The sequence below is a fragment of the Nanorana parkeri genome, unplaced genomic scaffold (assembly GCF_000935625.1).
Source record: "Nanorana parkeri isolate BGI_ZX_2015 unplaced genomic scaffold, ASM93562v1 scaffold57, whole genome shotgun sequence".
NCBI classification, from domain to species: domain Eukaryota; kingdom Metazoa; phylum Chordata; class Amphibia; order Anura; family Dicroglossidae; genus Nanorana; species Nanorana parkeri.
The window spans coordinates 362296-376556 of NW_017306325.1; the positions used below are offsets into that span (position 1 = coordinate 362296).

At 40.2% G+C, this 14261-nt stretch overlaps 1 protein-coding gene across 1 annotated transcript in view; it reads left to right on the forward strand.

The window, feature by feature from the left end:
- Positions 1-10666, forward strand: part of LOC108804424 (serine/threonine-protein phosphatase 6 regulatory ankyrin repeat subunit B-like) — a 102781-nt gene extending 92115 nt beyond the window's left edge. Inside the window, exons 23-25 of the mRNA XM_018576142.1 lie at positions 1119-1202; positions 8286-8368; positions 10584-10666. Of these exons, the coding sequence (XP_018431644.1) occupies positions 1119-1202; positions 8286-8310 (109 nt within the window). The 3' untranslated portion in view covers positions 8311-8368; positions 10584-10666. The remainder of the gene's footprint in view (positions 1-1118; positions 1203-8285; positions 8369-10583) is intronic.
- The last annotated feature ends 3595 nt before the right edge of the window (positions 10667-14261 follow it).

Genomic DNA, 14261 nt, shown 5'->3' on the forward strand with positions numbered 1-14261 from the left:
CATACATAGCGGGATTCTGCTCGCGTGCTGGGAAGAGGTTGCCGTCCACCCATGTATTCACAATGGGCGGACGGCAAGTGGTTAACTAGTAACAAAAACGTGTCTTATTTGTGTATCACTCAGCTATAGAGAGATTGTAGTCCATCACAGGAGTGAGCTTGGAGTGGTGGTTATTTTACAACACACACACAGGGATCATGGGGAACAAAAGTTGCCACCCTCCAGAAGGAAGGACAGTGTCAGCATGAATTCAGAGATGATTTGAGGGTCTGCAGCTGTGCGATAAACAAATAAACTACATTTTTGTTAATAGTTAAGGTACTTGAATGCATTTTTAAGATTTAACTTCTTGAGTTTAGTGTCACTTTAAAGGTGGCCATACACTGTACAACCATTGCAAGACCTTAGTCTTGCGATGGTTGTAAAGTGATTAAAAAAACATACGATCTGCCCATCTTGGACAGGCAGATCGCACTCTCGATCATCGCAAGCCCGCCCCCCTGAGGGGCGGGCTTCCGATGACCGCAATGCTGAAGGGCAGTGTGCGCGTGCGCACACCGGCCTGTTCGGCATTTGTCTCCCGAGCACCGTTCAAACCAGCCGAAAATCATACAATTCTCGGCTGGTTTTCTAACATGCTCCTTAGACAAAAGACGTGCGACCGTACAGTAGAAATGGTCGCACGTCTTCGTTCACACTGTTCGATTCTCGTACGATCGCGGGATTTCCCGCGATTCTCGTACGAGAATCGAGCAGTGTATGGGCACCTTTAGAGTGCATTTCTGGCAGGTTAACGGGTATTTTCGTGTAATTGCAGAGTCTTCAAAGGGATAAAACACAGAAAATATGTTTTCTTTTACCATAATGCTTTATGAGCATGAGAAACCCTAGAGAGGTGGAGTTCCCTTTAAGAATTAGGTTGTATAATAATTTTGCTTGGGGCTGTAATATCTGTTTACATTTTTATATAGTGTAGGGCTATAAAACCATCAGGTCCAGTTGTTTTCCTAAATATAAAGAAGGAACCAGCATTGCTGACCTTTCCTGCTGATAATGCTAGTTAATACCGTTAATATATTATGCCAATTAATTCATTATACATGTTTCCTTTATTTTAGAATAAATAATCATGAAAACTGTGCTGCAATGCTCATTGGATCTATAGGCGGGAACATTGTTAACTGTAAAGACAAGAAGGGGAGGTATGTTCAAATGCTCAAAGGTGAAGCAGAATTGCTTACTAAAGTGCTACGAATAATATTTACATTTAAGATAAAGCCGTATTTTAAAATGCTATGGTACATTCGTTTATATTTTTTGTCCTAGTAAAAACTTACTTTAAAAAATCAGTCCATGGAAAACATATTCTGTTTTTTTTTTTCTCCAGCAGATAACATTTTCTCCAGCAACACATAACCTACTTTTTATGTGTGTTATGTATTCTGGAAATGCTGGTCTGCCAGGTATTCTGCAGTTAATCATGAATGCAAAAAACAAGGAAATGCTTTTAATATAGGAAATGTATTGGTAAATGTATCTGCTTCGAAGCACGTATAAAAAATAGTACATTTTAATAGCTATGATTATTTGTTGATCAGACTGAGCTATTGGATGTAACTTCATGTGGCTGACATTTGTTTTTTTGTGACACTCAATATTAGTATCTCTTTTGTCTTCTCACAAGGACTCCTCTGCATGCAGCAGTCTTCAGAAATCACACAGAATGCATTGAACTTCTTTTAAGCTATGATGGGAATGTAAATGCTGTCGATGTAGCTGGAAAGACACCGCTCATGACCGCTGTTGAAAAGGGCCATTTATGTGCTGCAGGTTGGTGCCAAAAATGTGGCATTAAAATTGATCTTTTCTGTTTTCCATTCAACTGCTGTTAAACTGAAAATTGCATGCTTAGTCTTACATTCAGATTTTCTTTAATATGCTTTAGAAATTCTGATCAAAAGAACCAGTGTGGACATGACTGCAAAGGATATTTTATCAAATACAGCACTTCACTTGGCATGCATGGCAGTAAGTAAAAAGTATAGATTTCTCAGGGGGAGTTGACTTTGGATGACTTTAGATATATTGATTAGGATTATGTGTTCACCCTAACATCATATTTAAAAGACATTAGGTCATCCCATATTGTGCATACCTGATTAACATCTACTTAGGTACAAGATGTAAAACTTTATTGCTACCAGTCACTATCTTAGAATGGGAGTGGAACTGCCAATCTCCCTTGATTAGAGAAAGCTTTCACAACTTTAGATTTGTGCTGCGCTTTGCATCTTCTATGCAGAATTTGAAAATTATTTAGTAGAATGTGTGTTGAATGTATAGTGTGAATTTATTATCAATTAATTTGTATTTGTAGACATCATAATTAGCAATGTTACATAAGTAAATTTTTAAGTAGAGTTGATCAGCAGTGGTGAACCTAATAGATAGAAGGGGCCTCAAGTGCAGTTTAAGGGGCCACATATAATATTCAGTATATGTAATTCTACAAGAGTCAGTGACAGACTGGGAAAATGTTGCAGGACACAGTCAGAGACTGGGAACATGTTATAAGAGACTGCCAGAGATCATTGTCATTACAAGTCCTTTACAAATCAGTGCATCTGTAATTGTTTTCCCTATAGCCACTGCCCAGTCTACTGTTGCCATCTTTGATTATCCAAAGCTAGATCAATTATAAAAAAATCAGAGAAATTAAAATAAATAAATAAAAATAAAAAGGTAACAGCACAGAAGAATTAAGAAAAGTAAGAAAAAAACTAAACCTTTTAACTAGTTCATCTCAGTCTAATTAATATATTTTTGCTTCACTGGCCTGACCTTTAGTTGTTGCAATACAGGTACCATGGTATGGAGATACCATCTTGGCAGTATCGGTACTATAGCACCCTGTGGCAGTTCTTATTGGGGTCTCTTACCTCCTCATTTGTCACAGGTAACAGAAAACAGAATCATAGTCCTTAAACACTTTGTACACAATAACTATTAAATGGCTACCTTCAACCCTCAGACTGCAGATCATACATTAACCCCTTCATGACTGAGGCCCTTTTTTCCATTTTTGCACCCATGTTATATTCCACATTTTAGGCCTGAAAATGACGTAAAACCCCCCAACATTATATATAAATGCACAAATCCCAGGAGCCCGGTATGCACCTTAAAAATGACAGCTGCCTCCTAACTTTTGAGCTTTTCTCTAGTCTAGTCTTGAAGCTGGAAAAGTATCTGAACTTGTACCTGTACCGAGTACGGTACTTGGTATCTGAACATCCCTATACTGTATGTAAAGACTGAGCCACAGGAATGGCCAAATCTGGCAAATCTAGTGGAAAAAAGATTACATACATACCTATACATAGACCTTAAATGACTACATCAACCACTCTGTTTTTTTTCATACGTGCATAAGTCAGTAACGCGTGATAAATGGGCCTGTGATATGAAAAAATATATAGTCTGCCATTGTTAACCAGAAATCTAAACACCTGGGTCAGTGACTCAAAGCATTGAAGCTGTTAAAGCAGCATGTCAGCCAGGCAACTATCATTTTCATAAGGGGTTCAACAATGACAGCCCCTAAATTTCTGTCATAATTGGTTTACTTTAAAGCAGTTTAATCAGAATGTGCTGGAGAACCTTCAATATACCATGTCCACCAACCAACCAAAGTCTACTACTTTGCCTATACAAAACTGGCCAGTGAAATGACTCTGAGTGGTCTCGTTTATGTCTTGTGGACTGAAGTCATTTTTTTCTTTTTTGAATGAATATGAAAACCCCTTTCAAGTAAAATAAATATGCGTACTTTATCCCTACTGGCCCTATCTAACATGTAGACATGAAAAAAGCCTTTAGCCGAGTTGTAGCATTCTCCATATTCCAACCCAGCCAAGGTCTGGTAGCATCCTTCTGAATCTCAGAGCTTGGTGGGTTGCACATACAGTGGGACTTCATAAGCTTCAAAGGAAAAGCCCTTAGAGCCACAAGTCTACAGATGTAAAGATCTAGGGCCTTTCCCCTTATCTAAAGCCCTGCTGCACTGTGCAACCTGATGGGTCCAACATTGAAAAGAATGCTGATTGGGTCTGGTTAGTACAAAGAAAGGATATTGCCATACCCTTGGGTTTGAGGCCTGAGTGTATACGTTACTGAGATCAATTGCCATTCAAATGTATTTCTTTTTAAACATGGTCGTCTGAGAGATTTCTCCATAGACCAATCAATGCTTTTCTATTATTTTCAAAGGAATGCCCAAACAAACTTCAAATATATTTTAAGTGCATTATCTACATATGACTATAGTTTGCCCTTATGCCTCTGTTTCTGTAATTAGTTCACGTCTTGTCTCCTAGCATGCATAGACAAATAGCATGGATCCTCATGTATTATATAGCACCTGTCATTAGAATAGTGTGTAGGCTGCCACTGCTAACTTGCTTCTGAAAATACTGGTTGTTTAGCTGTGTACTTCAGTACATTCTAATCACAGACCTGGAACATACATGCTGTAAATCAGTGTCACCAAAGTGTTGAAATCCCTAATCTCTATACTTGCTTCAGGTCATTGACTCAGAAGGCATTGAAAAGTCAGCAGTGACAGCTGACACAATTCTCTCATGACAGGTATGCTTTTAAAATGGCAAGGACTTTTAGAAACAGTGTCAGCACACCATATACAGTATGTGGTATTCTAATATATAATATTCAAGTACAAATTAGTTACATTGCGTACACTGCTATATATGTTAAATACATCATATTCAGTCTTCTAAAATGCAAACTTGCTAACACATACAGTTTAAATCAACACCAGGATTGATATCAATGTTTTGTAACATAGTTGAGCTATAGCTAACCTGGCAAATCTTCAGAAGAACAGAGTTTCAGGCCAAGTAGGTTAGGCTTTAACATAAAGGATGCATATAAGATTTGCTGACTCTATTTCTAAAAATACTTGGAGATTTAGGTATGAGATAATTCCCTTTAGATTTCAGAGCACCCAAGACCATTGTCTAAGTGCTATATGTTGATGTATGTGGTGTGCAAACCAGATTGTCCTAATAACAGCACACTTTAAATACGCTGGGAAAAAAGTTGAAATTCTATTTAACCATCTATATTAAGGTCAGTATTAATATACTGCATCTGCTTTAGGGGGTTGTGTTTATTAATACATATTTAATTCACAGAGAGATTAAAGACACTGAGGGGAATTTATCAAAACTGGAGCAAAAAAATCTGGAGCAGCTGTGGATAGTAACCAATCAGCTTCTTTCTTCAGTTTGTTCAGTTAAGCTTTGAACATGAAAGAGAGAAGTTGATTGGTTGCCATCGGCAACTGCTCCAGGTTCTGTATGCTCTGGTTTTGATAAATCCCCCCACTGAGTTTAAAAAAAATAGCTGCAGGTATAAAAGTGCATGCACCTACAAGTACCTCAATCATCCTCCAAAACCATGCTATTATGACACATCTAGGTAGTGCTAAAGTTTACCTGTATGTGAAGCAGGCCATTATAAACATAGGCCAGTAGGAATGTGTGTGACTGAGTGGTAGCTGGTACCTTCAGCACTACTAAAGTGTTGAAGCTATGCCTGTTAGAACAGCCCAGCATTTGGCTGTGATAGCAGAGGGCTCCAGGTGGCTGCACTTAATACCTACAGCAGTTTTGTTTTTTGTAAATTAGAACTAAAGTCTTGTTTTTTTAAATTGTTTAAAATGCAAAGATTCTGGTATTGCAAGTTATAAATAGTCCATGCATGCACACAGAACTTGCATGCAAAACTGCGTATCTTGTAGCTTTTTCAGAAGGTCTTCCAGCTGCTGTGCAGGACTAGGGATTCCATCTGACCTAATTTCTTCAGCTCTGCAAGTTTCTCAACCCACAGAGGTCATAGGCTTTCCATACCTCCCTCTTAAGGTGCCCATACACTGTACGATTCTCGTACGAGAATCGCGGGAAATCCCGCGATCGTACGAGAATCGTACAGTGTATGGAAGGCGTGTGACCGTTTCTACTGTACGGTCGCACGTCTTCCATCGAACAAGCAGGCTGCAAAACCTGTGAGTGGCCTGCTTGTTCGACAACTGACGAACGGGCCGGTGTGCACACGCGCACACTGCCCGTTTGCCGTCCTTGCAAGCCCGCCCCTCATTGCAGTCATCGCAAGCCCGCCCCCTTTAGTATGTGATTTTGCACTAATATTTGTAGAGGCCATCACTGCACAGAACAGTGCAGCTCCTCCCAGTCCTTTCCTGTGTTCTACCTTCTCATTTGTTGCCAGCTAAATTTTTTAGGTAAGTAATGGCTTGAACTAGTTAAGAAAATTGAGTGTATCCCATATGCCCAGATCTTAAAAGGGTCAAAACAAGCTCATGGCTGCAATAAGATAAACTTATTGTGAATGGAAAGACGTCGAGAAACATTTATTCCCCTCTGCAAAGTATGATCCTGGGGGCACTCAGCTCTGAGCACTCTGGTTCAGAGCTGTCAAGATCTCAGCTGCATAGCTGGGTAAACAGCTGATCAAGCACAGTCTGTGCTCAAACAGCTGGAGAGAACTCTGTGAAAGGGACTCTTGGAGGGAAGGGGGACTTCTGATGTGAAAGGGGGGACTCTGATGTGAAGGGGAGAAACTCCACCATTTTTTTGCGTGGGATTCCCCCTTACAATCCATATCAGACCCCTATCTAGAAAAAGGGTCTGGTATAGATTTTGGGGGGAACCACACATGAAAAATGCTTTTATAGAGAACTTCCTGTGAGGAAATGGTTACATCACTTCCCTCCAGTGGTAACACCCCTTCATCACCTCTCACTAAAGCTGAAGAACAGACTAGGCAAGATGATATATGGATAATATGTAATATGGATAATGTAAAAGGTAACACAGATCTGCAAGTATGCACAATTTCAATTTTTTTAACTTGCACTTTCAGAGTGTTTGGATTAAAAAAAAAAAGATACTTATGTAGCGCTCACCCCCGAAGGAGCCGCTGGATGATCGGATCTTCTGTTTCACCTCTGTGACACAGCACAAGCAATGAACCCACAGCACACCAGCACACCTTGTGAAGTTTTATAACAGATTTAATGACTATGGAATAGAACAAACACTTAACGGCTCCCCAATCACCTGTAATACAACCAATAACAGGATAAGGCAATCTGACACGCAGCAGCAATCTATTGCATGCAGGAAAGCCTGCAATGTCAGAATGTCTCAGATATTATACTTAGATTGAATGCAATCAACAATAATATCTTTACTTAAAAGTATCTATCCCCCGCTAAACTACTGGCCAGTAGTATTGTCCTAGGCTAGCCAACGTTGGGGCCCTTGCTGTATAGCAGATGTGAACAATAAACAGGGTGTCACTGCGGCCAAAGGCCTCTCACCACTCCTCAGATCAAATGGGAAGAGATGAAGTCTGCTGGTGGAAGCTGGGTGTCCTCTCTCTCTCTAGTCGACTCTGGGAGGAAGGTGAAGTCATCTGGGTCCCTTGTAAGAAGTTTTCACTCACTCAGGATACTGGCAGTCGTCTCCCTCTGGATGGCTGGATCACCCCAGTGGCTGGTTCGGCAGTGCGACTAGGCCTCGATGTCCTTTGCGTTAACCAAGTCACCGGACCTCACTTCAGGCACTCGATCGGGTCCTCTCCGATTCAGCAACTCAGATCAGTCTCTCTATAGACGGCTGCACAGAGCCTGTGTGTCCCTATATGTCAGCGGTGACCACACAGCTTTGTTTCACACAGTCTTAACCCACACAGGGTTACACAGGTCTGTCCTCTTCAGATGACTGTCCCAGACTGAGGCTGCTCTGCAGTTGCAACCCATAAGCCTCCTGTTTCCTTCCCCACAGCCTCCTGGGTAATGCAGTTCTCAAAAATCCTTTCAGCAAACGTATCCAAATCAGCTCTGTATACAGTCTCCACAACCTGTGCTCTCTGGCTCCACCTGCAGCTGCAATATCTTTTCTCTTAAAGGAGCTGAAATCACAACAGGGCTACACTTACAATTTTTAGAGTCTCTTTAATCTCTGCTATTTGAAAAGAGTGCTGATGTCTGGGGTACATGCATTCTTACAAGGTTGGAATAAAGCATGCATTTAAAGTAAATGCTGGGCATCAGCACTGCCATGGCCAGTGCACATTCCCCGCAGACAATAAAAAGGTTAGAATCTGAGATAAGGTTTGTTAAAATCAGAGTTTTGTATTCAAATATTAAAATTAGTTTTGAAAAAATATCATTTTACTTGCAGGGACATGAAAGTTGTGCTGTTTTAATCGTTGACAAGATAAAAGATCAGAATGTTATTAACTCAGCAAACACTGCATTACAAACGTAAGTTATGGTTTGTGTTTTCACATACTGCTGTGGAATAAAGAAAAGTGAATACTGTAGAGTCAACAGTTACAGTCAACCTTCAGGAGTCTTTGGCATGCATTCTTTCATTTGTACTATTTTTCCTTTACATTTGATTAAATATTCCAGAAGCTGCCAGCTTAGACAGAGTACAAATAGCATGCTGCTGAACTTCGGCAGATATAACTAAGTGCATGTGCATTAGAACCCGAAATTTACATTTTTCTGGGAAGCTCTTTATTGTCTTTAGGGCTAAAACACATTACGTGTGTTAGAGTGATACAGTGACATTCATTTTGATAGGACATCGCACAGGATTAAGGCAATGCAGATCAGATGCACATGTGTTGTAGTGCACCACATAAGAAAAAATGCTGCATTTCCATTTTTTGGCCCCTTCCTGAGAATTGGCAGTTCATTTAAAAAAATAGGTATCCTTAATGCAAAGCACGTTAAGAACCCATTCACACCTTTGAAGATGTGTTGCATTGCAGTAATGTGCGCATTAACATGCTTGTTACCATACTGCATGTTCACGCATGTTACATGCATTAGCGTGTTGCAGTGCCATCCATTTTAAATGATACCCCAACACACTAAGGCAAAGCAGTTCCGAAGCACATGTGCTGCCACACACCACAACACATGGTAATGTAGACTTGAAGACTTAGGACCCTGTTATAGCGAAGTTGGGGAAACGGTGGGGACTATGTCAACTTATGCTAAGTATGTATTAAGATCATATAAATATTATTGTTATGACTAGTAGTTTATATGGGCCTTAGACTTTTGCATTACTCGTATTCGCCATTTCTATAGACAGGGCCGGATTTCCTACAAGGCCACCAAGGCCTGCCCTCGGGACGGCATGGAGTAGAGGGGTGGCACAGCTGCTGGGTGGGTAGTTTTTATTTCAACATTTAGCCCACCTCACGCCCGCAGTGGTTTTCAGGGTCCCCCCACTCTTCTGGGGGACCGAGGACAACTGCACATTCGTTCAGGATGGAGAGCGGGGAGTGGAGAACGTCCGTTTTACGCTCTGCTCCGTGAAAACACTGAGACAGGAACGCTGCACTCTCAGCCTTACCATCTCAGCTGTCACAGGAATTCCAGCACAGTGCTGTGCTCCAGTATTGGAGGTGACAGGTTCAGTGAAGAGAACCTGTCACCTCCAAATGCTATTACACAGGGGGCTTGCTCCTGTGTGATAGCAATAAAGTTAGGTGAAAAAAGTAAAGAAATAATGCTTAAAATAAAAAAAGTGATAAAAAAATAACAAAAAAAATAAATAAGTAAAAGATAAGATAAATACAAAAAAAATGTAAATTAAAAAATGATAGAACAGTAAAAAAATTATAAATAAAAAATAAAGAAATTAAAACCAATCCTGCCTCCCCCGTCATCTGGTTGCCATTCTCCATGGGGGGGTTTCATGTTTGGCAGGGAGGGGGGAGCATTGAGGAACCTAGCCTTCATTTGTATAACAGTTGCTATGATGCTGCACATGCAATCAGCTATGACACCAAGCAATTGGAGGACTTTAAGGTGCCACTGAGAGCTGGAATAAGCACGCTGACAACCTTGACAGTTGCATGCCTTAAAAGTAACTGCTTTGGGAGACATTAAATTGGTGAACAGTGAATGGTAAAAGTTCCTCTTTAATTACCCTCCTTTCTCTTGAACACCAACACCCCTTACAATAATACATTCATTCAAAAAGAACATTTATAATTAATAGGGGAATATAGCAAAATTAAACCCCTCCCATTTTTCTAACCATCCCCTTACATTACTATAATACATAATAAAGAAAAAACCCCATAAATAATGAACTGTCCTTCATAAAATGGGCCAAGGTATATGATCTCAGCTGAATAGGAGGGTCAGAGGTCAGGCAGCCCAACCGAAACATCTGTCCCCTACGTTCCTTCAGCTGAAATTATGTGATCATATTTGGTCACTGATTCCGTCCACCGTGGGAGACCAAGACAGTGCTTTGTGCTGGGTAAGTTTAACAGGACTTCATGCTATGGTTTATTATTCTAAAAGCGTAAGCTGATCCTACTAAACACCAATATGTCTATAAAATGTTTCTTCTTTTTATTTGTATTTTTTTCTATGTTATGTAACAATTATAACAAATATGAATGTGCAGCATGTGATAAATAATATTTTGTATGTTTTAATATTGTAGGCCTCTTCATATAGCAAGGCAAAATGGATTAAAGGCTGTTATTGAAAAACTAATCAGTGAAGGGGCACTCGATGAAAATGGTAAATAAAATCTGCATCAATCTAAAAATTAGCAGAACATCAATCTTTGGAGCATGCTTTGCAAAACGTGTGTATAAATGTATGTGCATGTGTGTACATGTTAATAACTATGTTCTGACCTGAGCACTTTGTTCACTAGATTCTCTTTTCTAATACAAACTGAACCCTACTTTTGTCACCATGATAAGAGATTGCATTTATTGCTTTATATTTACAAGTGGTTCCATTGATATGATTTGTGCACATCTGTATTAAGGATAGCTCCTGAGCATGAAAGTGTTTCTCATTGTGGAGATTTTTTATAATGTTGGAATATGCTCACTTAGTAAATAAACCCTTTTCAAAATAGAAGGGAAAATCCCGTCACCTTATGGGCATCACATCTGTAGTGGTAGGACTTTCTACTAGGTGTACTTGGCGAAAGCTCTACTTATGTATGGTAGGTCTTGTACTCAACAGAACTTGATTTCTTTGAACTGCCTCGTGATTTCAATATTGTAAAGCCTGATTTTATTTTAAAAAACTCAGTGACAGTTTTGGACAATAGATTTACAATAGGTCAATCTATTGCTTATTTACAGCAGAATGCTGTAGATATGTAGATGCTAATGTTATTTCATACAAGAGTTCTTTTAGTCCTTTCCTTTCTTTTCCCTATAATGTATTAAAGCTGAACTAAATCCTTGTATCCTCCTATCTGCTGAGGATGGCACCATTTTAGCCTCCTATTAGATGTGTAGTTGCCATGGTGCCGCTCACATGATGAGCTATATAATACCAGCCATTAGAGGTCTTGAAATTCCAGTTGAGAACTGACATAAGCATGTTGTCAACAGTGACAGTTATCATTAGAGCCTTAAGGACCAAAACACACTTTTCTACTGCAGTTCAGTAACATGCATGCTCTATCAATGCACGTTAACACACATTATATACGTTACCGTGCTGTGCTGCTATCCAAGCAGCTCCAACTCATATGCACCATAATGCATATCGTGCACTGCATTGCCAAAAATGATGTCTGTTTTTGTTGTTTGCTTTTTTTTGTTCATTTTGGTGCGTTTCCAACCCATTTATTTGAATTGGCTTCCCTTAAAGGAGAACTATGAGGTGAGTGATTTTCACTCACCTCATAGTTCTAGCCAACCTGTGACAATTAAACTGTTACAGGTCGGCTCAGTAGATCGGGAAGTAAGCGAACATAAACCGGCGTTCGCTCACTTCTCGGGCGTGTCATGGCTCTCTGCTGTGACAGGGGAGGGACTGGATTCCCCCCTCCCCGCTCCGATCCTCCAGGGCTGACTGGCGGAACGGACGAGGGAGGGGGTGGGTACTCACACAGCTGGGCGGATCCAGACATAATTGTCGAGATCCGCTTCAGCTGTGGCGTCTCAGTATACCGCGAACTGTAGCTCGCGGTATACTGAGCTTAGGGTGACGGGAGGACGCTAGTTTGTGTCCTCCCGTTACCCTAAGGAGAACTATGGGGAAAAGCCCTCACCCCATAGTTCTCCTTTAAGGCGTGAAAAATGCACATTTAACGCAATGCACCAGGATACCAAGGTCTAAATAAGCCCTAAAAGAGCTTTTTGGGAAAGTAAAATTGGTGAGTTAAGCTCTGCTTTCAAAACTAAAGCTGGCCATATAATATAAGATTTTTCTTGTTCAGCCCCACAAGCTGAACAAGAAAAATCACTTGATTCCTCTATTTACGCTAAAGAGTGTGGATGAAGTAATCGCACCTGTTGGCTATTGCACTCAACTGCACTCACCATTCGGGAATTCTGACATCTGCGGACGTTGGCTGTCAGAATACCCAAATGGTGACTCTAGTTCATTGGCTGCAGTCGCAGTTTAGCTGACAATTTTCCACCCAGCTTTTCTGACAAAAGATGAAATTTGACCTGTGTATGGCCAGCTTTAGGGTATGCTTATGGGAAGACATTTGCCCAATCAGGGGAACAGATCATACCTAATTCCCCACTTAAAAACCACAGGTGGCACACACTCCCCATTCTGCCCTTTCTTTCTCCATAGCGTTTACAACACAAGCTTGGCCGAGATAAGCTTGCAGTCTTGTGCCCAGCTGTAACATTCCTCTGGCTGAGGGCAGTCATAACGTACCTGCATATCTGACCATCCTTGTTAGCTCCACCCCAGCCGAAACCTTTTACTTTGTTAGAGTGTGGAAAAGATAGAACCCTGTCAGGTTTACTGTTTTCCATTACCCCATTGGGGTGATTTCCTCTAACCTCCAATTGGGACAGGAAGTGATGGGAAATCTTTCCAGTGAGGACACAGCATTTTCATAAAATGGGAAGGATAATTCAAATCCACCACCAGCTCCCAGAGTTTTGCCATAAAATGCATTTATGAAGAGCATAGGGGACATGCTTTAAAAATATATTAAATACTGGCATTAGTTATATGAGTGAAGTACATGAAAAAAAATACTTAACTACCCTTGAATGGGCTGGTGTGTAATGTAATTCAGAATGTACAACTAGTGCTTATCCAGTGGTGATTAGTAAAAGCCTGGTTACCCATATTATGCAATTTTTAACCCATGATAAAAGCAGAGTAGTGTTTTAAGGTCAAAGCATATCTAAACATTATATGGCCAGCCTCATTGTAGAAGCAGAGTATTTTTCTTGATATGGAGTTTTCAGCAGGATAATGTATGGTGTCACAATGCCTAGATTGTTCAGAAATATCGTACTGAATATGGCAAAAAAATTGGCTTGGTACGTAATGTACCAAGCCTCCTCAGTTTACAAAATCTCATTATGGAACCAGTTATGTCAAACAGAATGCTGCTACTAACCAAATCATGATGTTTGGTATCTACAGACCAGGATCTAATGTAGTTATGTAAGCCCTGCTGAATCAATTCAATGGCATTGGATTGTCTCCAATCCCATAGTATATATCTTGTGTAGGCACATGCTAATATTTTATCACGTTTGCTAATAGGTTTAAAATTGAATCATTTTTTTAGATGGTAAGCACCTTTCCCAAAGGGCTCATAAACCTGAAAAATAAGTTGCCTTACATAAAGAAACTAGCAGGGTTATTCACAAAAGGGTGAAGAGTTTGGAGAAGGCCGGAGAAGTGAACAATCTAGGACAAAATAGCCGATTTAGAAAAATTCTCCAATTCAGTTCACTTTTTAGTTCAGTCACAGTATGTTGTCCTAGATTGTTCACTTCTCCGGCCTTCTGCAAACTCTTCACCCTTTCGTGAATAACCCTGTAAATGTATGTGTAGAATTTTCTATTTAGACGGTTAACATTGTTATTGCCCATTACTAAACTTTTACATTTGGGCAGGATTAACTCAAACATATCTGTAAATGCAAATCACAGCTCTTTCTTACACGGCAGCTTGGATTTTTAGATTTACTTTTATTTAATACATTGCTGAGTTATCTGTCCATATAACATAATTGATAAATTAGTGATGGCTTCCTTGTGAATGTTACACAGATGTAGCCTACTAATGTTTGTGCTAATTGTTGCTTTGTCTGCGTTTGTGTCCAGGTCACACACCAGTGCTCGCTTCTGCTTCTAACAAAGATGTAGCTGAATGCCTGGCTCTG